General features: G+C 40.6%; 1 protein-coding gene across 3 annotated transcripts; it reads left to right on the top strand.

Annotated features, from left to right (window-relative positions):
* The first annotated feature begins 456 nt into the window (after positions 1-456).
* On the top strand, positions 457-20458 carry DYNAP (dynactin associated protein). 3 transcript variants are annotated; one of them, XM_065656564.1, is made up of 13 exons: positions 9126-9666; positions 9757-9873; positions 10036-10206; positions 11885-11957; positions 13864-13950; positions 15140-15370; positions 16283-16489; positions 17259-17492; positions 18036-18189; positions 19066-19175; positions 19291-19404; positions 19905-20051; positions 20186-20458. In XM_065656564.1, exons 5-13 carry the CDS (start codon positions 13873-13875, stop codon positions 20285-20287), a joined length of 1377 nt encoding a protein of 458 aa, XP_065512636.1. In that variant the 5' UTR covers positions 9126-9666; positions 9757-9873; positions 10036-10206; positions 11885-11957; positions 13864-13872; the 3' UTR covers positions 20288-20458. The 3 variants fall into 3 exon arrangements, 1 of the variants encoding a protein (XP_065512636.1); XR_010607856.1 differs by lacking the exons at positions 13864-13950; positions 15140-15370; positions 16283-16489; ... (4 more) ...; positions 19905-20051; positions 20186-20458 and adding exons at positions 457-533; positions 1486-1812; positions 3047-3808; ... (2 more) ...; positions 6823-6951; positions 8307-8380 and having other exon boundaries at positions 9029-9666; XR_010607857.1 differs by lacking the exons at positions 13864-13950; positions 15140-15370; positions 16283-16489; ... (4 more) ...; positions 19905-20051; positions 20186-20458 and adding exons at positions 739-838; positions 1486-1812; positions 3047-3808; ... (2 more) ...; positions 6823-6951; positions 8307-8380 and having other exon boundaries at positions 9029-9666.
* Positions 20459-24337: the final 3879 nt, after the last annotated feature.

The following is a 24337-nucleotide window of genomic DNA, read 5'->3' as shown; positions in this document are numbered from 1 at the left end:
GCATGCCGGGAGTTGTAGTCCCCGCCGGCGCCGCGCCCCGTTGCCCGACTACAACTCCCACAATGCCCCGCCCTCCCGCGCCTGCGCGCCGCCATTTTGCTGAAGGGGCGCGGTCCCTTCAAAAGCGGCGGGCGGCAAAGGCGGAGGAGCGGCCGCTGCGGGGTGGGGACGCCCGGGGCTTCATGGGCGGGCAGGTAGCGCACCCTCATGGGGGTGGGGAGGGGTTGTGCTGCCCTGGGTCCTTCTTGTGAGGGAAAGGAGGGGGGCGGAGGGGCCCGCGCGGCCTCTCCCGGCCTCTCCCGGGGCCGGTGCCCGTGTCAGGCTCGGCTCCTCCTCGGCTCCTCCTCGGCTCCTCCTCGGCTCCTCCTCGGCTCCTCCTCGGCTCCTCCTCGGCTCCTCCTCGGCTCCTCCTCGGCTCCTCCTCGGCTCCTCCTCGGCTCCTCCTCGGCTCCTCCTCGGCTCCTCCTCGGCTCCTCCTCGGCTCCTCCTCGGCTCCTCCTCGGCTCCTCCTCGGCTCCTCCTCGGCTTTCTGGGTAAAACCGCTTCGGCCTTGAGAGAGCTGGGCCCTGCTGAACCTCTTTTATATAAATCCTTATGCTGCTGTTGCGTGGTTGTACTTGTATCTTTATATCTTTGGATATAACAGAGTTAGTACTCTTTGCTCCTTCTACAGCACCTGTTTCCTTAACAGATTCTTCAAATGGCCTTTTACCCAAAGGGCTGAAACAAACTGTTAAGTTTCTGTCAGTGACCTTGACCATCCTGTAACAGCATTTACAACAAACCTGCGCTTCCAGCTCCTCAACTTACAGTTTGTGGGGCTGCAAAGGCAGCTCGGGTTAGTTTGGCTACGTTACACAGATAAGACAATTCAAAGTGCTCCCAAGCGGCTTGTAAAATTTTTTACTTTGTGTACCCGTTGTGGTTATTGCCCATAAAAACATGTGCGAGGGCTCTGGCTTCCTGCTCTTGTTACCTTGAGTTGTTAATTTTTAATGCTACTTAAGCGACTTTTAGTTCTGGTTTTGTCCCTGGACACAACTCTTCTGTTCTCCTTCTGAAATAAAAAAATCCGATACTTGGTGCCTTTGAATTGTGTGTTTGGTGACAAACGTCAGCAATTCTTACACAAAATCCTGTTCTTGCAAAAACAGGGTGCTGAGGGTTTTCTAGAACTAGCAAGGAGCTGGATTTTCTTGCTCCCTTGTTATATATTTTTTTCCACTGCTAAAGTTTCAATATACAAGATGCTTTCCCTGTTTTTTTTTTTTTCCATAGCCTTTATTTTCTATCTCTTACTTTTCTAGGGGTGGTGCATATATATAACAAACTTCTTAGAGAAGCAGCAAATTGAACAGCTAAATAGTATTTTTAGGAAAGTAATAACACTTTACAACAAAAGTCAAAAATCCTGGGTATGTTATAGTTTGAGAAGACATATCAGTACAAAGGATCACTTGCAGTTTTGTTTCTTTTTCCATTTAGTTTGATTGAAAAGGTGAGCGAAGGTTCTAACAGAAAACTGGCTAAAAACCATGACGAGTTCAGTAGAAGAAAGTGGCTGCTCTCCTGATTCAACAGTATCTTCTCTTTTAAGAAGCTTTAGTATTGACAGCCCTAATCCCCGCTCAAACAGTTGGATTCACTACAAGGACAAGTTCTACAGCTCTGCATCCGAGGCTTTGGAGGCTTATATTGAAGATTTTGATTTAAGTCTCACATCTCCAGGCATAAGCACTGGAAAAATCTGCCTGTGTCACAGCACTCCCAAACAAGCCGAGTTTTCCAAGCGTCGCGCCAAAGCAAAACGTGGTATGTCATCTGCAAAGATGCCTTTTGATAGGTTCTGGTGTTTGCTGTTGTGTTTGGTTTTGGTTTATTTGTTGTTCTCTGTAAAGCTTTTTTGTAAAAGCTTGGATTGGTGAGAATTCATGACCACGCTCATCGGTGCGATAATGAATTATAGAGTACGGAATAAAAATTGTATTCTCTCTATGTGAATATATACTAAAGATGGTTTAAATCATTGCTTAAATCTGAGTCTTGGAAAAAATCTCAATTTCCTTTCTAGAGTAAGAAACATCAAACTCTAATAAATCGAAGTAGTTCCCTTAAACACTCCATTGTCTTAAAACAAATTTGTCACTTATCTTGATTTTTATGGGAGGTACTTTAGGGTATGAAGTCTGGGTAACGTATATGGGTTTGAATTGGCTTATCATTATTAATTAGCTTGAATAAATATAGATTTAATTGCTTTTTATAAACTTTTATGAGATGATCTAGAATAGATAACTGTGCCTGAGCTAATTTATATTGCAAATTCATTGTCCATTATGTCTGAAATAGCAAAGTCCTGGCAAACTTTGTTCTATGAAAGGTGTAATCTTGTATCTTACTCTGAAATATTTCTGTTGCTGTTCTTTGCAGAAGTCTCATTAGCTCCATTCACATATTAGCGAGTCTGCATGTATGTTTGCTATATTATAATAGTCTAAAATACCAATTTCACTCACTGATATTACAGTGAAAGTGAGAAGGAATAACTTCCAGATACTAGCTGAGGAAAACTTAATTTCATTAATCATAGTTTCAGGTCATTTAAAAAAAAATAAAAAGGTTTTAATGGTGGTAATTTTCTCCTGAAAAACTGCCAAATTTAATCTTATATGCTATATATGTTTCTGTAGGGTTGAAAAATGTGTCTATAGGCCCATTATCTGGCTCCCTGCCTTGCAAGCTGTTGCTTTTAGCCATTTTTTTTTCTAGTAAATGCTTAATTTCTATATGGGAAAAGTCCCTAAGGTTCCTGTGTGGAGGAAGTGTCGCTACTAGGACTGAAATACTTAAGGACACGCTTGCAAAATACATAATTCTGAATGCGCAGCTAAAAATGGGCTGCTGTATTCAAGTCCTGGTTCTCTTAAAACACTAAAGAAAATACTCAAAGCCGTGAATGTTGTGTATGAGGAAAGAGCTTTTGACTAGCAAGGTGTTTATCAGGATTCTGATCCATGCAAAATTCATGTAAATATTTGTTTTTCAGCGTTAGGTGATTTCAATCAGCCGGTGGGTTTGGATTCTTGTGCTTCCCCCTCTGGAAGGCAGATGGAATGTGACCCAGACTCCATCAGTCTCGCGACGGATGATCTGTTGGCATTCCCTGCAGACGGGTCGCTGCCTTTTGACCTTTTGAAATCAAGGCATCCACGCAGCGACCGGAACAGCCGGTCGCTTGCTGCGTCTTTCTGCCCTTACCAAACCTCATCGCTCGATGCCGAAAGCGGTTTTGGTCTCCTGGAGGACGGGAAAGCTGTTGCTCACCAAAATCCGCACAAAGACTTCAGCAAAAAGAAAGGCCGAGTGTCTAAACCTGAGGGGTGCAATGCTGTCGTCTCCAAAGGAAGTTTGAGACCCTTGTCTTTGGCAGATAATTCTTTTTGCATGAAGAATTACCCGCGGTGGCTCACCAGCCAGAAATCTGCCCTGAGTGTGTCAGGGATAAGCAGCATCCCTGACTTTCACTACCCAGCCTGGCTGAAGAGTTACCACCTCTTTCCTGATTCAACTAAAGCAAGCGATGGTCAAAATGTTAATGTACGAGGCAGAGCTTCCACTTCACAGACTTCTGAGGTCCCACAAAAAAGACACGCTGGAGATCAAGACGGTTCTAATTGTTTTGAACAGAATGGTTGCCGGGATCTAAGAGGTGATAACAAAGTGGAAGAAAGTTGCAACTCTGACGATTCAGATGCACACTTCCCATTTAATAACTCATTTTTTAGACACACCAGAAAGCCATTCAGAGGTAACTACACTTCGTATAATTTCTTTTAAAATTTTGAGGGTATGCGTATAAAAACATGTACATTTTTTAAACCAACACTCTCTAGCCACATTAGTCCGACCGCACCGTACAGTAGATTTATTCACATCCATTGTTGACAAGTGACTCAAAGCACTTATTAGTAGTCGACTAAGTTAAACAGCTTTTCTACCGCAAGTTTTTGTATATAGATCAATATTTAAGCATTCATTTTGCAGCAATTGTATTTATTATGGTGGCATATTTAGTACCTCACTGCAAGATAATGACAGTAAATCCATTAATATTTGAATAGCATTTCAAGCATTAAATTAAATTACATGAAGTGTAACCTTGGGGGAGAGAGATTCCCGCACATAGTGTAAATGAACCCGTCAAATTGGTAAGAAATACTCTTTATCCTGCAGCTTTTTCCGTACTTTACAGAGTCAGCAGGAGGTATTTGTAACCCGTATATGTTGGTTATTCAGAGCTTTCAGTGTCTGTAAAGACTTTTCTTGGGAATTGCTCTTGGGAAGCAGGGACGTCCTCCTGTGGTGAAGCACCATCTCTCTGCTCTGAAACAGCAGCGAGATTTGCTTTGATATGAGAGATTAACCTTTCCAAGTGTTAATTACCTTCACTTCTAAGTTTACCCATCTAAAAAGAAACATATTTTTTTTCTTTGTTATGCAAAGCATAAATATTTATCTCCCTTTTTCCCTTTTATACATTAAGTTAAGATGTTGTTTGTTGTGCATTCAAAGTGACAAAATGCCAGATATAAAAATGTCTGCAAATACCTTTGTAGTGTGTATGCGTGATGAACTTTAAATATAGGGTTATATCTCTCTTTTCACACAGAAAATTTTACCAATAGTGAACAGGTGAGGTATAAAAAAAATGAGTGTCTGTCATTTTGAGCCCTTGTCTCAACCTATTTTTCTGTGAGTCCTGTGCGTGATTGTATTTTTATAGAGAGAGATATATATGTACGTATATGTATATATATGTATATGATTTGCATGTATATGTTTGCATGATTTCTTTCCCAGGCGTCTGTACAAGCAGCTATTTGAAAAACCTGTGCAAAATAATAAGAAAATTAACCAAAGAACTTATACTATTAATAAGTAATATTTACTATCATATTGTGAGTGACTTATATTTTCTACAGCATGAAAGCAAGGTAAAAACATGAAATAATCTTGAATACTGCACATGATACTTTATGTAAGTTGGGAAAATAAACTTTTGACTACTTGAAATACTCTCCTGGCTAGAACGTTGCAGATCCCAGTTTTTACTGATGATTTCCATGCCGTACTCCCACACCACGATAACCAAAGGAGTTGTATTGGTGCTGTACTCTCTGTCAAATATTTCCAGTGCTAAGTAATGTGGAAATAATGCCCTTGAAGAGGGTTGGACACGTTGTCCTTGTTTTTTAGAAGACCAGCTGGAGTTACTTACCTTGAAGGCTGACGAAGGTCTGGAGGGTTCAACTGAAGATGTGTCAGATACTCCGGAAAATGCCGCCAGTCCTTCTACCACAGAAATACTGGGAGCAGAAAGATCATGGGAAAATGCTCCAGCTGCTTCGTAAGTAAATGTGGAAATGCAGAACGTATTTAATTGCTTTTTATAGAGATTATAAGTAACGGTGATGTGGCCTGTGCATAAAGGATTTACTGTTCGATTTCTTGCGTGGCGCTAAATGGTTGATATTTCAAGGTCAGGATATTGATGCACTGCTTTCCCTTCTTCATCGACTTGCAAAGAGTTGCCTTTTAATAATATTTCTTCTTGATATTTTTTTCTCTTGAAATACATCTTTGTATATTTAATGGAACCTCAATTGGCAGATTTAATAGTTTATGAAAAAAAGTTAACTGTGGGAAGCCCATTTAAAAAAAAAATACTATATCCTAAACCAATCCCTTTAGTTTATAAACCTATTATTCTCCATTGGATGTTGGTCTAGCAAACCACTGGTGCCCGTGTGCTGTGAGGACATGGAGAATGCTCTGCCCCTCCCCAAGGCAGAGATCATCCACAAGTTCTTGGAAGACTGCTTAAATGACAAAAATAAGGTCAGTAAAATGGAGTATTTCTTTCTGAGACTGCCCCAAATATATATTAGAAGCGGAGATACCTGTAAATTTGTTTTCCTCCTTCTAGAATATATAAAGTGGAAAGTCCAACTGTGGTAGTTTAGTCATATTTGAGCACGACGAATTAATGCCGTTAATAAATCCTATATAATCTAACCCTTGGTCACAATTATGATTAGGAAAGCATCTAACTATAAAGTGCTTTGCTTAGTAATACCTGGACTTTTACACTCCATGTCTTAAGTAATAATTTTCTTGCCTCAAGTAAAGGAAGAATCTTTGATGTAATGAACACTAATTTTGTAGCCTAGCTGATATATTCTGTCTGCATGTTGCTTCACTCTATTTCATCCTTCATATTTCCCATTCTCTTGGTTCTGTTAGATCATCAGACATTTCTAGATTATCCACAGATTCTTGTCATCTCACGTTAATTTGCTTTTTTGATTATAGAATGAGCAGGTATCATATAGATACTAATTACGTGAATCAATCAATGTTTATCATTAAGGAAGCTTATTTGGAATGTTGAAACGCGTTCCAGCGCTGCCGTCACAGCATGACAAGGACTGACACTCTTAATATTCCTGAATTATTTTCCACAAGCCAGGGCTGAGGCTTTCCTGTGTTGTTTCACATTTTCCTAACAATGCTATATATTTACAGTGATTTCACCAACCATAGAGTGGCATAAATGAAGATAAACCACTGTGGCATCGTATGTGTACAATTTATAAATAGACCTTTAAAGAACAGGTAGAGGGAAACGCTCACAGAAATTATCCTTTAATTTGTTTCAGGGGAACTTCAAAAGTTCGTGGCTGTTTTCTTGTTTTGTTTTGGGGTTATTTGGGTTTTTTGTGTGCACTGCATTCTCAACAGCTGCTTTGGGTTTTGGTTTAGGAAGCCGTTTCTTGTGGCGGTCATCGTCACAGACCCCTTGAAGCTTTGAAGCTGATGTTGTTTAAACTTCAAGCAATTCAGGGAAGCTTCAGCCAGAATGAAACTGAGCAAAAGGAAGAGTTGGAAGAAGTGAGTAGTCATTTCCTTACGTTGTATTGTGCCAATATCCATGTGCTGTGTCCATTCCTGAGAAAAACTCTTAGTCTTTTTAACAGACTTGATTTACAGTCATAATAAGAGCACTGCCAGCAGATTCAATCTGGTTTGCAGCAGGAGTATGTGCTCAAGGCTTTTGTGCCCTAAATCCCATGTCTTGCTGCTGCTGTTGCAAATGGGAGGCTCTGTGCTACCTTACGCCGCGGTGTCTCCTGTGTGTAACTCCGCAGTGGGCTCGGTGATGCTGCAAAAAGCCATTTGTAAACCAGGAGATGGCGACATTTCAGGCAATCCTGCCCAAAGTGCAGACTCTGCTGCTCTAGCAGTAGCTGTGTTCTGGAAAAAAAGTTGTTTTCTGGTAATATCCCTGTTAATTCTAGGATTTCAGGGGTGTGTACCAAATTTTTTACAAGCCAGACATTCTCAAATCCCCTCTCCTTGCCACCTTTGGCATCAGTGAGTTGATATTTTGTGGCGCTTTTGTTTCAAAATGATTTTATAGACCTTTTTTTACTGCTCTCTTGAAAATGCTCAAGAGGTCTTGGGAGGTACAAGGCTCCTGCACTTCTGAGGAGAAAAGGAGGCTGAGGGGAAACCTTCTTGCTCTACAACCACCTAAAAGGAGGTTGGAGTGAGTTGAGGTTTGTCTCTTCTCCCAGTAATAAGTGACAGGACAAGAGGAAACGGCCTCAAGTTGCGCCAGGGGAGGTTGAGGTTGGATCTGGGGAACAATTTCTTCCCCAAAGGGCTGTCGGGCATTGGAACAGGCTGCCCAGGGCAGTGGTGGAGTCACCATCCCTGGAGGGGTTGAAAAATACACAGAGATGAGGTTCTCAGGGACAGGGGTTAGTGCCAGGGGTGGGTTAACGGTTGGACTCTGATCTTAAAGGTCTTTTCCAACCTAAATGATTCTATGAGAAGATGGAGCCAGGGTCTGCATAGTGATGCATGGAGGAAGGGTGAGAAATAGAATATATAGAAATATGTAGAAAGAGGAGGTTAGCACTGGACGCTGGGAGAAACTTCAGAAGCCTGAAGAGAGCCAAGTGCTGGAGCAAGTTGTTGGAGAGAGGTTGTGCAGTCTCCATCCTGGGAGGTTTTCAGGATTTGAGTGGATAAAGCCCTGAGCAACCTGCCATAACCTCAGAGCTTCTGATTCGAGCAGGAGCCCAAACCAGAGCTCCCCCCCAACCCGAATTACTTTATGATGCTGTAAATTTGTTGGCGATACTTTCTGATGCAGTGTGCTATAAAAACTCTGTGTATGTAACATTCAGTTGCTTTTTCTTCCTTCAGTTAACCTTTTTTGTTGTTGTTGTTGTTTTAAGCTTTCTGAAAAAGCGGAGTCTGAATTAAAACTGTGTGACAGTGAGATAATCCCTCTTACTAATTCTATTCAAAAGTAAGTGACCACTGTTTTTTTTTCTGACCTCTCACTGTTTTCAGAAAGTGCAGAAAAAGGATGATAAATTAGCTAAGCGAGTTGTCATGTGATGTGGAAACTTTGTTAAGAATAAGCCAGTAGTGACTAATTAAAACATGACAGTTCATGGAGCAGAGAAATATCTGAATGGTTGCAGAGATGTGCTCTGGAAATGAACATTTGTCTTCCATCCATATCAATAGATTAATTATTGCTGCACATAGACTTGAAAATAATCAGACTTGGAGAAGTTTGTAATAGGGGACAAAATATTTTTCTATAGAGTGGAGAAAGTAATTGCTAGTGAACATTGATATGCTGTATTATGACCATGTTTTGCAGTGTTTAACATACCCATTCCATAATAATTTAATAGAAACTGTGTGTGTAAGCACCTATATTTGAGAAGTTAAATTTAAAGTTCCAAGAAGTTTTATCAATTAGAAAAAGTCTTAGTGCATTTTAGAATCTCTAAAACAGAATAAGAGGAGCACTTAGACTTAGAGATGTGAACTGTATATAATACTATTCCAAATGTTAAGCTGTTTGTAAGAAATCAACATTTTGTCTTAAATATAAACAGCAATATATACACCGTAGTTAAAGTCTTCATTTTTCCTGATCTAGGGCTTTACACCATTTGTCACATCTCCAAAGTCTTGAAGATAACAGTAACCAACAAGAGCAGACCGATGATCATGAAGATAAGCAAGAAATAAAAGAATAATCTCTGAAGCCGATATCTAAGAATACTTTAATATTCTGTAATTTAAATAATTTGTCAGCCTGACCACTGGTCAAAAGACTTTTGAAGGCTGAACCAGTGCATGTTCCCAAAAATGTTGTGTTCATTATTTCTGTGCATGTGTTCTTTCTATTAATTACTTCAAAGCTGAACTGATTATTAGTGTTTCCGGTAGGATCTAACAATATGTGACAAGAGATACCGCTTTTTAATGAGTACTTAATTAAAATAATGTGAACATTTCCGTGGAATCACAGACTGGTTGGGGTTGAAGGCACCTCTGGGGATCACCAGTCTAAGGCAGGGTCACCAGAGCAGATCACACAGGGTCACGTCCAGGCAGGTTTGAGTGTCTCCAGAGGAGGAGACTCCACACCCACTCTGGGCAGCCTGGTCCAGGCTCTTACACCTCGAAGGAAAGAAGTTTCTCCTCGTATTCAGATGGAACTTCCCGTGCTTCACCCTGTGCCCAGAGATGATGTCCAAAACGAGCTGTTCCATCACCTTTCCAGGGATGGAGGTGAGACTGACTGGCCTGTAGTTTTCTGGGTTGTCCTTCTTGCCCTTTTTGAAGACTGGGGTGTGACGTTGGCTTTCCTCTGGTCTTCAGGCACCTCTCCTGTTCTCCGAGCCACTTTAAAGATGATGGAGAGCGGCTCTGCAATGACATCTGCCAACTCTCAGCACTCCCAGGTGCATCCCATGGATTTGTGGATGTCCAGTTTGTGTAAGTGATCTCTAACCTGCTCTTCCTCAACCAAGGGCAAGTCTTCCTTTTGACCAACTGTCTCTTCTGTCTCTAGAGTCTGGGATTACATAAACACCCCTCTGCCACCTGAGTTTTGACAGGAGCTCCTTACTCATCTCTTGCTTGATTTCTTCCTCCTAGGGATGTGTCAGTCTTGAGCTTGGAGGAAATGATGTTGGAATATTACCCAGCTCTCTTGGACCCCCCCTGCCAATTTTCAAAAACGAAACCATTTGGCCAGTTCTAGTCGCCACTTCATTACACGGCCTGTTAGAAACCGGGGGAGATCAGTATCGTGCGTCAAGTTAAGCGGTAAAGTTTAGCAATAATATGATTACATAATATTTTCAGTGTTGTCTTTTCTAACAGGACTTGAGTTGATGTAATTTTATGCTCCATGTTCTCCAACCACCGACTTAGCAAATCTATTGCATCAAAAAGTGTCTGAAGTCTTTTTGCGTTGTTCCCCTTTCCCATCCTAGTAAAGCCGGGCTCTTTGGGGAGACAAGGTCTGGTTTAGAGCCATCCTGGCTGGGAGAGACCCAGAACGGTTCTCACTGTCACTGAGAAGTCCTAATCTCCTGTTTTCCTTTGTCCTTGGCTTTAGAGCATAGAAAATCCTTCAGTGGGCCTAAATAAGCGGGAAAGTAATAGATTTAATTTTTTTTTCAGCATAATTGAATAGAATTAGCTCATGAAAGCCACCAATAAGCACCAGAACTTGTGCAGGAGAGGAGTGGGATTTACCCCATTTGGCAACGGCGAATCGAGAGACAAAGGGAGAAGTTGTGAGCAGGAATTGGAGTTGTGAATTGAAATCTGTTGACGGAACGTTTTGAAAGCAGCTTTCTGTACCTCTTCTGAGGCTTGGAGAATGCAGCCTGGCAGCTTGTGCTTTCAGTAAATGACACAACGTGCCTTTTTTTAGTGAACTGCTTCCTTTTAATCTGGATATTTATAGATACACATGAGAAAGGAGGTACCTGGGCAGGTACTGATTCTGAGAAATGAAATAGAAAGCAGAAAAAAGAGTAGAAGGAAGATTAACTACATATTTCTCCCATCTTCCTGTTAAGGATTAGTAAACAGACAAATAATAATAAATGACTTCATTTTATGGCTGTAGTGGCATCGTGAGAACATAGGTAGGTCATAAGTAATACGTAATAATGTGTTTCAGACAGATTTTATTGGTCTTCCTCAAATGCTGGGATCTCGACCTGGAATCAGAGGAGAGAAAATGAAATTATTCTTCTAGAAAACTTTCTTGTAGAAGCTCTTCTAAAGCATTGCAGGGGTGCATGGGACCAATGTAAAGCACCCCTGCTCCCTTAGAACTTCTCTTGGTGTTAGGGCAGAGTTTGTTTGCTAGTTAAAAAGTCATTTTCATTAATTCCCCCATGGAGAATCCTCGTACTAATCCATATCAGTGAGATTCCTCATCCTTTGGAAATTTTTGTTACCCTCCAGATATTTCTCTTTTATCAGTTTAATGAACTTTGGGGGATTTCAGCACAACTTTTGGGGGAGTTTATGGCACACAGACCAAGGTAACAACTAAAAGTATTGTTGAAATTGTTGAATATTCGTATTTACTAACAGTATATTGGCCAGAACACGGATAAGGTCCCCTGTGTGAGGTGCTGTACCGCACAAGATAAAATAACAGAAGATGTAAATCAAGTACTAAGCAAAAGTAACTGGCACATCCAAGATATCAGTGATGTTCTTGTCCTTGAGGCTACACCAGAGAAAAAGAATTTTATTGACCTACAGTCTTCCATAGTGAAAAGCAAAAGGGCAGGTGGAAAGACAGAGACCAGGAATTGGGGGAAATACTAAAATAAAAATAGCAGTCACCATTTCTCAGCAACTTATACAAGAACTGTTTGCTAAGGATGTACACAAGTATTTATGATCTTATGTATTTGCATATGCTGGAAATCTTTTCCGAGGGCACTTCCTGAATTACAATGTGTATATATATCAGTAAAACGGAGCGGAGGGAAGTGGAGGCTTTGAAGACAAGAGTTCTCATGAGTCTTGTGAAGATCCTACCTGTGGTAAGACTGCGACTTGGCGTGGGGGGGGCGAAATATTCACAGGTGGGATTTGCATCTTGGGGATTTTTGCTCAGAGTTATACCTGGTTTAGTCTGAAAAGGAGCATCTGAACAACTGCAAACCCTGCAGTCCCTCATTATCAACCTATTAATTATTTTCCTACGTAACTCGGACACTGCGAGCGCAGTTGTGTTTGTTTTCCAAGAGATGCTTATGGGTTCTCACATATGTATAAATATCTGGAATTGTGAAATGGTGCAGGCTGGGTAGAAACTCAATGGAAGAACCTACAAGGTTCTAGACAAAGCTGTGATTTAGGGAATGTAAAAGTTTACTTGGTGGCATATTTCATTTATTAATGAATTAATGTAGAAAAAAAAAGGGGGAGGTCGCACCCAAAGAAAAGGGGAAGGATGATACCTTTCTCTGAATATTTACCTTCGTATTGAAGTCTAGAAAATAGAGAATCTATTAAAACTATGTTTACGATAATAAAAGGAGTAAAAAGCCTGAGTGCTCTTTGAGGACCTACCATTAAGTTCACCAAACCAAGAAGGGTAAGACGGAAAGAACATTTTTGTAAACAACCGACAATAATTTGCCTTGAAGAGAAACTAGTTAACCCAATATTTGTTGGGGAAAATCAATTGAATACAGAGTATCCAGGGTGTCTTTAGCCTAGGGTAATGTCAGGTTTTGATACAGAACGTGAAGGTTAAGACAGGAATTTTCTTACAAGGTTTTCAAGAGAATGGAAAAGAGGAAGAATAGAAAAAAGCAATTACGAGAAATTAAGTCCAAAGCACAAAAATGACAGACAAGGAGGATGAGGTGTCGAAGATAATAAACTAACCCAAAAGTTCCTTATTGCTTCTGCTATTAAACAGCAAGTTGGTTACTAATACAAGGGAGGACCAAGGAGAATTGCGGTCCGTGAGTTCCCTGCAGAGAGTAATAAATACGGAGTGAGGGTTATAACATTTACTTAAGACATCAACGGCAGTGGTAGATAAAACGCAGATTACGACGGGGAGAACGTGACTCGTAGCTCTTACACAAGCTGCCTGTGTTCAGCGCCTACCAGCAGGAACACGAAGCTCTTGGAGAAGTGGCCGAAGGTATTTTCCAGTTATCAGCGATGTTTAGAACTCGGTGAGGTCCCAAAAGAGTCTAGAAATGGGACCGGCCAAGTAACTTTGAACCAAAAGTCAGTTAAACGATACCAGGGAATTATGGGGCAATAAGCTTAACCTCAGTTTCCTAGAAGTATGTAATAAAATATAGAATACATCAAGGAAATCAGGAGGGGAAAAAAAAGAGATCATTACAAACAGGTCTCACCTCATCGGGCCTTTCCCATCTATTTAGGTCCATTGCAGGAGGGTGAAATTGAACAGTTCTGTCACAGCAAGAGCAATTTTTAGGCTTATTAAAACCTTTTTAACAATGACATGTAAGCAGGAAAAAGGGTTGCCAAAGAAGTTCTAGAAGCTCAACTGTTTTTGTGGTGGTAAGAGGATTACACAACCAGGCGAAGCTGTAATTTAAATATCTTGGGTCCTTAGCATCGGTGAAGGAACTAGATCTGCTTTTTTCTCCGAAGCATTTGGTGGTTCAGACTCTGTCTCATTGTCATGTCTTGGGGCTCATATGATACGTGAATGATGTTAAGTCTGCATGTGGGAATTGTCAGACTATTCTGTTGTAGTTTAGTAAAGAGGAGTTTTTCCTGTATTGCGTCACATTTCTGCACAACGGTACTTCACTAAATATTATCAGTGTTACTGTGCAGAAGAGGATGAGTCACTTCCCTGGACTCTGACATAACTGAGCATGTATCAGAATTAACATTCTTTTGTTTCAATGGTTTTTTTTGTTTGTTTTTCTCTGGGCTAATCTATTTCAGCTTTACTAAATGGATAACCAGGCATTTGAAATGCACGGAGAGAACCTACGAAGTTCTTCACAGGGAAAACAGTGGCCGCAGAAAGAGGTACCGGTTATTTCCTTTTACATAATTACGGAGGCGATCTGAAAATAAAACCCTTAGTTTATGATATGACCTAATCCTATGTTATTAAGAAAGTCTTGAAGAAAATAAAAGCTCTGAAGAGCTACAATTGCTAAGGTCCTAAAATGCAAAGCTCCGCGTTCACCAGCTCAGATTTGAACTGTGAGGCATAATTCCCTGGCCCCACTTAATAACTAAAATCTTTATCCCGCAACTACTGGACTAAGTCATTATCTTTGGAGGATTCCCCATTGATTTTAACAGAAAGAGCTACTTAAAAGCTCATCTCGTGGTAACGTTTAGTGTCTCTACAGAGTTACACATTAGTTTCATCTTTTTTTTGCCCTTGAGAAAAGTAATTCTCTGTAACTTTCTCATTCAAGTTTTTACTTCTTGGGATTTGAATTAACTTCACGTGGTAAGAGTTGGCATATCACTCATCGCCCGTGACGTTTGTTTGCCATCAGCTCGGTGCTGCTTCTTGGCTATAAATACACCGAGCGCAGCGATTTCCTCACGACATAACTGGCCGTATAACGTGTCGTTATTGGAATATGTGCGGCATTCTTTCTCCTGGAAAACTAATTAGTGAATTGGTGCCGCCGCTGTGAAAATGCTGTAAATTAAAAATCCTTCAAATCTGGAAAATGAGGATTTTGAATGCGTTTAACTATAACGCCTTGTTCTCTGATGAGACTCTGAGTGCTGCTGTTGTGATATTTCATTGAACACAAGCTTTTAAAAGGGAGCTATTTAAACTGAAGAAAAGATTACCAACTCGAACAGGGTGGTATTTTTCAGCGCTTTTCTGCTGGCGAGGGAAATGGACTTGAATAAAGCTTTTAGCAAATACATTCATGAAAAAGAGCACTTTGTTAAAATCAACAAGTAGTCCCCAACTTTATCATTTCTGCTTGTCCAGCTTAAACTCAACATATGCAGCTTGTTTTCAGGCATTCACCATCTGAAAAATCAGGCTTTTAAAAGTAGATCCAGCTGTGCACCCAGAATCACTGGGGAGTTTTAAAATTTCTGCTTCCTCATCCCACAGATTAAGATTTGCCATGAATTGATGCTACAGGTCTTCAGTGTTGAGTCATACAGACTAGAAACAGCAATAAAAAAATTTGAAGTGTGTGTGTTAGATCTAATAAAACTCTTTTGTTTTTAGTTTCAGGAAAGAAAGGGCAGCTGGTCCCTAATGAAAGTCTTTCTGGTTTGTCTGTTGGCCTGTGTGATCACCACGGCGATCGGGGTGCTGATCCTGTCCTTGGTTTACGTGAACAACCCCCCTTTTGTGAGAGACGCCGACGCCAAAGATGACGGAGCATCTTCCCCGAACGTGGAGGAAAAAAGCGTGGATGTCAAATTCCAGTTCCTGAATCATCTGGGGAAATCAAAGGTGAAGGCATCTATTTTATGTGTGCTTCTGAAATCAGAGTATGAAATCCTGAGAAACAAAACTGGAGAGATCAAATCTTAATGTAAGCTGAGTAGCACGCAGACCTTTTCATTCTTAGGACTGGATTCAAACAAATTCTGATGTTGCAAGAAAAAATGAACTCCAGGATCTCGTTTCAGTGAGCTAAAATGAATTAATTGACAATGTAATGAAGCCCTAGGAATTCTGCAGGTTTTGTTTAGGTGTGTTTTGATACTTACAGAAACATTTGAGCAAACTCTAAAGACATACTCCATCTTCTAAAGATATCTTTATATGAAAATAATCCCTGATTAAGGGAAAGGGATAGATGAGATAGTAGGGCACTTCAAACTGACACTGCTCTTTCATGTTCGATTTAGCTGTGCCATTCATTTTCAAACAAAAAATGTTTTTAAGAATGCAAACAAAAGTGTTTAAGAGGAGAGCAACCCTTTTTGTTTGCCCTTCCTCAGTGCAAGGGGATTCTTGCAAGTGCAAAACATGTTCTAGAGGAAGTAGGAAAATTGGGAAAGGAACAGATTTGCAACCATAGAAATTCAGGAAGTGTTTTGAATCTAAAACTTTAAGGATATACGTAACTGACTTTCCAAATCAAAGTCCAGAATGATGTAAAAGAGGAGCAGATAATTTTGTTCTTGATATCACTGCTTATCTCTCGTAGAAAAAATATCATTACAGCACGACGTGAGAAAGTATAGAAATGACTGTGAGAAGCAACTAAAATATATACAGAGGGAATCCTTGCTGAGAAAAGGAATAGGTTGTTTCAGTATTGCCCAAACCAAGAATTTCATAAAATATTTTTGGATTTTTTTTTTTTTCATCTTGATCTACAATTAATCCAATTCTCTACTCTCCATAACTCTACAGGTATATACCTACCCGGGTGGCGAAATTCAGTGGGCAAGATTCAGGAATGACATAAATGAATATCTAAGTGATGAAGAAATGGCATTTGGAAAAAGCATCAATAACCATCGCTCCAAAATGACTTTTGGAACCTTACGGATCAAGAGCAAAGGGCTTCGGGCTCCCCACTGGCATTTTAATGCCAACGAGCACGGCTACCTGCTGCAGGTATTATTTCATTATTTCAGCTTTATTAATTGGTTTTGCAGTTTAGAGCACCATGTGTATATAGAAAATGTCCATACATCCAAAAAAATTACATATACATTAAATACAAATGTTAACAGGTAATAAAAGCAGAACTACCATTGATTGATGTATGACATTAGTTTTCTTGCTTGAAATAACATTTTCGACTGGAGGTGCTTGAAATAGGCCGTTTAATGTTATTTGCAAGAGGAACAAACACCTGTAAATTCCAATGAAATATAAAACCTGAGGTCAGAGGAGATTTTGGATACCTGAAAGTGACAGAATTTTGTGCTTATCCAAGTGCTTACAGCGATTTAAAGAATTATATTTATAGAGCCGTCACAGAGATGAAGGACTCTTAAGGTTCTCAAGAAATTTGAAAACAAAACGATCTTTCTTTGGAAGCATAGGTGCTTTGAAATATCTCGATCATTAGTTTATTTCTAGGAATAATTATTCATATTTTGATTTTGGTCAAAGATGACTCCTTTATAGCTGCTCACAGCCTCTTGAGTAAGAAATGGCTCAAGTACAAGCGATGTGTGTTTGCCACGTGTTCCTCAAACCTTCTGAAATTTTGTCACTTAGAGTGTTACTCTGGATTTAAAGTCACCAAGGCTTGTTAGAGAGTGTGTCAGGATCTGTTTTCTCCTAACAGCCTTCAGGTTATTCGAATGACCCGTTTGCCACATTGATTAAATGAGAGAACGTTCATTAGGATCGTTAAGTTCCGGTTCTGTTCCAGGGCACCGCCTGGGTCGGAGTGATCGGTGCAGACGACAGCGTGGTCACCACGTACAACGTCACGGCCGGCCAGGTCATCTTCTTCCCCAGAAACACCGTGCACTGGATCAAGAACGTCGGGTCGGACGATTGCCTGTTCTTGCTGTTTTTCACAACGCACGAAGAACTTCAGACCTTGGATGTAGACGATGCCTTTTTCTCCACCCCAGAGGATATCGCAGCTCGAGCGCTACAGGTCTGTATGATCGGATAGCCAGCCTCTAGCTAGAATTCTATATGTTAACATGACTCTGTATGTCATAGGGAGGATCCTCCCTATCTCAGCTGTTGCCATCAGTGTGGAACGACGTACACATGTCCTTTGTGTGACACTGGGCCACCCTGTGTGTTCCTTGATACACAAGGAGAAATAAATGATGATGCTCTCTCCAATAAATATTTTTTTCCCTCCACTCTCCATATTTATTCCCCGTTCACAGTGGATCCTCCGTATTTCCAAGGGTGGAAGGGAAAATAACAGTGAAGCCCAAAGCTAATTTCCCGATAGCCCTTTGAATTCTGTCATATGAGAAGATTTTATTGGAGACTTAAGTTCATCTCCTTGTTAAAATGAATCGTATTTGAACCGAGTAATTGGCATGTCCCATGAGCAAGAATATGCCCACAGAGTTTCTGCTGAGACTGGGGGATTTGCATGTTCAAACCACAAAATTGTGATTTTAATGACAGAGATCGCTGCGTGTATCTGTTGAATTAACGTGCGTTTTGTGTCCCGCAGCCACAAGGTGGAGTCAACTTCATCAGAACCTTCAAGAAACAAGCAGAAGATCAAGCGATTAACCTCCCATCAAACTTAAACGAGCTGGTGCAAAATGCCACTTATGTGCAGTCTCCGGACAACCTTGTGTGGCAATATTTCTATGATCTCAAAGGTATAGATACATATAGAGTTTTTGTGTGAGAGAGCTCTCAGTGTTTATAGAGCGGGAGAGGAGTGTAGTCGATTCATTCAACTAGGAGTTTAAAAAATAGAGAGAGAAATAACAGGAATTGAAGGAGATAAGAGGAAAAAATACCTTGGTAATACATCCAATTGCTCTTAAGCAATAACCTAAATCTAGACTTTTCAGGAATTAAAATCTAACAGGCCAGGAAGCCCTGCAGCAATTTAGTTGGAGAGTGATTAGTGCTGAGTCTTAGAATATCTTGTGTTTCCATGTGAAACTTCAATGAATAAACACCTAATTATGTCCTCGCTTTTCTTTTACAAATACAACCTCATAAACAGCATTGAACCATATTCACTGTTCAGTTTATCGACAATTACATTAAACAACGCTCCGTGCAGCCTGGATCTAGTGATTATCAGTGAGCACCTACAAAACACAGATGGCAAAACTGAATTTCAAGTAGCACAGTCAATTCAAAAAGCTTATAAAAAGCAAATATGGGTCTGGAGCTCCACACAGAGCTGATAGAGGTCACGAGAAATAAATGTGGGCCAAAACGTTCTTCTGCACAAAATATCATGACACACGATCAGTGTCAGAAAGGTTAATGTGAATTAATATACTCCAAGTTAGCATGTTCTCTAAGTGTGGTGCTACTGATTGTGATTTGGGATGGAAAAAATCCAGTCAGGGTTTTGCATTATGGTTGTTTGACCACAGAAAAATAGGCCAGCTAAATGGGATTTATTTTGGGCTCTAAGATTTGAGCCCTTTAGTATGTAGTAAGGATTTGAAGTTGGCCAATACCCTAACAAGCAATGTTAAACCTGGTTGGAAATGCTGATGTCTTTGTTTTAGGGTCAGCAGAATATCCCTTCCCAGGAGGAATCTTCCAGTGGGCTCGTTACCGCATTAACGGCACCGGGCTCAACGAAACGGAAAAAATCTTCAGCGAGTCGCTGAACAAGGTACGCGCTTTCAATCGGGTACTGTAGCTATTTAAACACAAGGCCCACAATGCTATTTGTGTCATCTGTAACAAATTTAGATTATTTTTCTGAGCATTTTTGCTCTGCTTTTCAGCACGAAAACACCCTGACGTTGGCAACTCTGCGGATCTTCAGCAACGGGCTGGGGCAGCCGCATTTCCACTTCAACGCTAACGAGATGGGTTATGTCATTAGCGGCTGTGGGCAGGTAATTGGTGACATTGGTGAGGGAGAAGACTCTAATACAATTACTGACCTAATGATTCCCAGCCCAAATTAATAATACTCCAATTAGTAGTATTACAAAACTTTGTATCCGCACTTTCCTTCTACAAATAAAATTTTGATCTCAGTTACATTTTTTTCAGTTGCTTCGGCAAAATCCCACGTGCTTGGGAGTACAAAATAAAAAAGCAACGCTTGATTTAGCGCCTCTGAGGAACAGATAGAGAAAATATAGGAAGCATTAAGATTTAGAGTACAGGATTTTGTTTTGTACTCAGTGCAAGTTTGAAGTGCAAAGATAATTGAGACAGAATGATGAGACTCCACAATGTGGGGAGTTAATGTGGGATTTGTTAGGACCCCTCTGCTTTTTTGGAGTCTCAGTGCAAACGCTGATTCTACGTTATTTGGAACTGTCACTGTGTATTTATCCACTAACAGCACACTGAAAATTACTGAATATTGGTCCTTTCCTTGCGATAGGCCGGAGTTATTCTCTCGGGAGTCACCGCCAGCTTCAACATCGGCATCGGAGACGTCATATTTTTCCCTGTCGGAACCCAACATTACATCAAGAGCGTGTGCGATGAGGATTTATTATTGATTTTAGCCTACAGCACAGGAAACCAGGTGAGAATTCGTATGGGCAAGGGGAGTACGTTATCCAGCTGTCCATAATCTCACGCTTTTCTCATTATTAATATTGTAGAAATGCTCAGGTAGCTGTGATTATTCTCTCTAAAATCACGTCTTTTTCTTCCTAGCTGGAAACCCTTCGCATGAACGACTATTTCCGCAGGACCGCAGATCACATCCTCGCTCAGCTTTTTTTCAAGGAACAGGCTGAGTTTAAGAATTTCCCCTAAAAATGAGGCTCGCGACCTCTTAGCACCGAACGGCTCCAGGGATGTTTGTATGATCACTGTGTTTCTAATAGTGCTATTTATCTGGAGATGTTCAGGAAGAAAAAAAAGAATTTGGGGTTGCTAATTATAAAAGGTTATTTTCTCTTTTGTATTTTTTTTACCTTGTTTTATTTATAGTGCAATGTAACTTGGTGGATTGTATATTAAAGTAATTTCTACAGTTAAATTGCCTTTTGCTCTGTGTACCATCCCTCAGCCCACTGTCTGTTGGAGTTGACGTTGATTTTTGTCGTGCACGTACCACTCTTTTCCAGCAGCATCTACGCACAAATTCAACATTTTTACTGGAATCCAGCCCCCAAAAATGGGACAAAAAGAAGCCCAGATGGTTTCCCAGCCTGGCATCTCTGCCATTTCCATGTGACCCTCAGGTTCCTGTTCCTTGTGCAAATATTTAATTCCAGCCAACAGGAGATATTTTCTTTTTTCGTCTTAGGGAATGGTGGTTTAAATCAAAGCGATTTACCGATTTATTATTGACACATGACAAACAGGTGCAATAGACAGTTGGGATTCCACTTCATTCCTTATCAAGGCTCTTGCTAATCCCTTGGCTACTCTTTAATCCGGCTTTACCGCTCGGGGCGTTTAGTTTTTGGGAGGTGTTTCATTTTGGGGGCTGTCCCGGCTGTTGCGGAGCAGAGGGAGCACAAGGCTCGGGTTTAAACCAGTTTAAATGTTCTGAGATGCTCTGTAGGAGGCTTAGGGATGTCCATGGGGTAGGGGAGATCATCTTTATATGAGATGCAGAAAGAGACGCATCAAATATTTCAGTGCCCGGTTGCAGCCGCTGTTCTCAGGTTCGTGGGGCTGCGTTTGATCCGTAACCTGCGGTTGGAGGCGTTTGGTTTATCTCTTCTTTTTTTTTTTTTTCAGCCCGTGTTGTATTTGAGCGCAAGCCGCTCTTTAAAATATACCCCATAAATTCAGGTCCTTCAGGTGGATGTTGTGATGAGCCACGCAGAGCAGGACAGTGACTGTCACTAAAAGGGAGCTGATCGTGTTGATTATAAAAGAAATATCTAAAAGCCGTGCTGTAGCACCCTCTTTTTATTTGTTTTTGGACATTTAACAGCTAATCTCATATTGCCAATATTGTCTGAACACGCACAAATATCTACAACATTTTCTCTCTATATCCCAACAGCTAAAAAAGGGTCTCGATACAGGATGATCCAATAGTTAAACCTGCTCTGTGCATCCCAGTCCTGCACCTCCCTTCTCACAACAACGAACCCTTATGGCGAGTTTTATAGATCCCAAAGGACAAAAGGAAATTTCCTGCATTTTATTGTGTGTTCTCATCACCGCCGGGTCAGAAACGTTGCGAAATCCTCGATCTTTACCAAAGCAAACGTGGCCAAATGGAAAATCCGGCCCCAACCAACCTGCAATGAGTCGGCGCTGAAGCATCTTTTGTAGACAAGCCAGGCTTTGTTGGATCTGAGTTTTTGATGGCTGTGTAGCTGGAAATAGCCTGTTTTATAGAATGATATTGCTAATTCTAGGGGTGGTGTCCTGTCCTCGTCCAGGGTTATGGAGCCGGGGACTTCCCAGCACCCTCGGAGGTTCCTGCCAAGTCCTTTGTGGGTTTACGGGCTGTCCTGACCCTGGGCAAATATTTGATTTTTGTAAGCAAATGGGTTTTTAGTGGTGAAGATTCCGTGCATTTTTCAGTGCGTTCATTTTGGAAATAATAGCTTAACAAATGCCAAACTGCCTGTGCTTTATAGAACAGAAACACGGAACATCCCCCGGGACAGCACTGAGCGCTGGGGTTGCTCCTGCGGCCCTTGTCACCCCAGTTTGGCCCCAGTGTCCCTGCACTGGCCCAACTGGTGTTGCCCGGGAGCACCAGCTGCTCCTAAACTCATCCCCCTTTCCACTACATTTCATAAGCAGCTGTTCCTTATCCTCCTAAAAGCCCAAAGTCGTTAGCAAGACCTTAATTTCTTTCTATCATCAGCTGGGCTGATTGACGCTTATCACGGTGGCACCTGCGGAAACCCCCAAAATAGTGTTTTCCAGCACATACGTGTACACATACACTTTTTTATATACGCATATATATAAATTATCACACCTTTGGGTGTCTTATCAATGCACCAGTGCTTGCCAGTCCCTGTCCCTACAGCTTTGATTGCATTTTATTTCGTTCCTCATTTTTGCACTTTATTCCTTTGCTCCTTTTGCACTTGTTTGCTCCTTTTGCACTTGTTTACTCCTTTTGCACTTTATTTCTTTACACCTTTTGCACTTTATTTCTTTGCTCATTTTTGCACTTTTTTACTCCTTTTGCACTTTATTTCTTTACCCATTTTTGCACTTTATTCCTTTACTCCTTTTGCACTTTGCTCCTTTTGAAATTTATTTCTGTACTCCTTTTCCACTTAACTTCTTTACTCCTTTTGCACTTTATTTCTTTGCTCATTTTTGCACTTTGCTCCTTTTGCACTTTATTGCGTTATTCATTTTTGCACTTTATTCATTTACTCATTTTGCACTCGTTTACTCCTTTTGCACTTTATTTCTTTACTCCTTTTCCACTTCTTTACTCCTTTTGCACTTCATTTCTTTGCTCATTTTTGCACTTTATTCTTTGCTCCTTTTGCACTCATTTACCCCTTTTGCACTTTATTTCTTTACTCCTTCTGCACTTTATTGCATTGCTCATTTTTGCACTTTATTCCTTTACTCCTTTTGCACTTTTTTACTCCTTTTGCAATTTATTTCTTTACTCCTTTTCCACTTCTTTACTCCTTTTGCACTTTATTGCATTGTTCATTTTTGCACTTTATTGCATTGTTCATTTTTGCACTTTGTTGCATTACTCCTTTTGCACTTTTTTACTCCTTTTGCACTTTATTTCTTTGCTCATTTTTGCACTTTGCTCCTTTTGCACTTTATTCCTTTACTCCTTTTGCACTTTATTGCATTGTTCATTTTTGCACTTTGTTGCATTACTAATTTTGCACTTGTTTACTCCTTTTGCACTTTATTTCTTTGCTCATTTTTGCACTTTGCTCCTTTTGCACTTTATTCCTTTACTCCTTTTGCACTTTATTGCACTTTGCTCCTTTTGCACTTTATTCCTTTACTCCTTTTGCACTTTATTGCATTATTCATTTTTGTACTTTATTGCATTGTTCATTTTTGCACTTCGTTGCATTACTAATTTTGCACTTGTTTACTCCTTTTGCACTGTATTTCTTTGCTCATTTTTGCACTTCTTTGCTCCTTTTGCACTTTATTTCTTTACTCATTTTTGCACTTTATTTCTTTGCGCATGTCAGGAGCATCACATATCCCCAGACCAAGGAATTTAATATATTAACAGATAACGCACTCAATAAACCGCATCAGGTGCCACGCTGCCCTGGGCTGGGGAGAAGAAGTAAAGAAGTAGCTAAATAAATAAATAGTGAGGTCAAAATGCTTTCGAGAGCAAGATGCGAAGAGCCGAAGTGAGCACGTTAAAAATGAGGCTTTGCTGCTGGTTATTTATTTGGGGCACAGTGAGGTTGGGTCAGACATAAACCTTGGCTCCTCTTTCCTTTACACTTCTCACTTTCCTTTTCCATTTTTGCCCTGGTTTTGAAATATAAACAACATAAACGTGTCGTCCCGCAAAAAAAAAAAAAAAGAGCCAAAAAGATGCTGTCGGTTCTCAGAGTAACTTCTCTCTTCTTGAGATGATGAGCGCTGCAGCATCACACCGAAATGTTCTTTTTTTTTCCCCTATATGTTCCTCTAACGCCGAAAAAAACACAAAGATGGGCTAGAGCCTTTTGTGGGTACGTTATATTAAGATCTCAAATGAATCCTTGTAATTCTGCATATTAAGGGGAAATAATGACACTTCTTTAATTTTTTTTTGTGCAGAAGACAGGGTGGGAAAATTGCCCATGAAGAAGCCCAGGGTGTCTCTGCTGCATGGCCCGAGAAAATGGGGTTTATTGGCTTGTTTGCTGCTTGTGCAAGACATCGCGC

Source organism: Caloenas nicobarica, chromosome Z (assembly GCF_036013445.1).
Source record: "Caloenas nicobarica isolate bCalNic1 chromosome Z, bCalNic1.hap1, whole genome shotgun sequence".
Classification (NCBI taxonomy): Eukaryota; Metazoa; Chordata; class Aves; order Columbiformes; family Columbidae; genus Caloenas; species Caloenas nicobarica.
The sequence above is the reverse complement of the archived record's forward strand: the minus strand, read 5'-3'. Positions and strand labels throughout refer to the sequence as shown.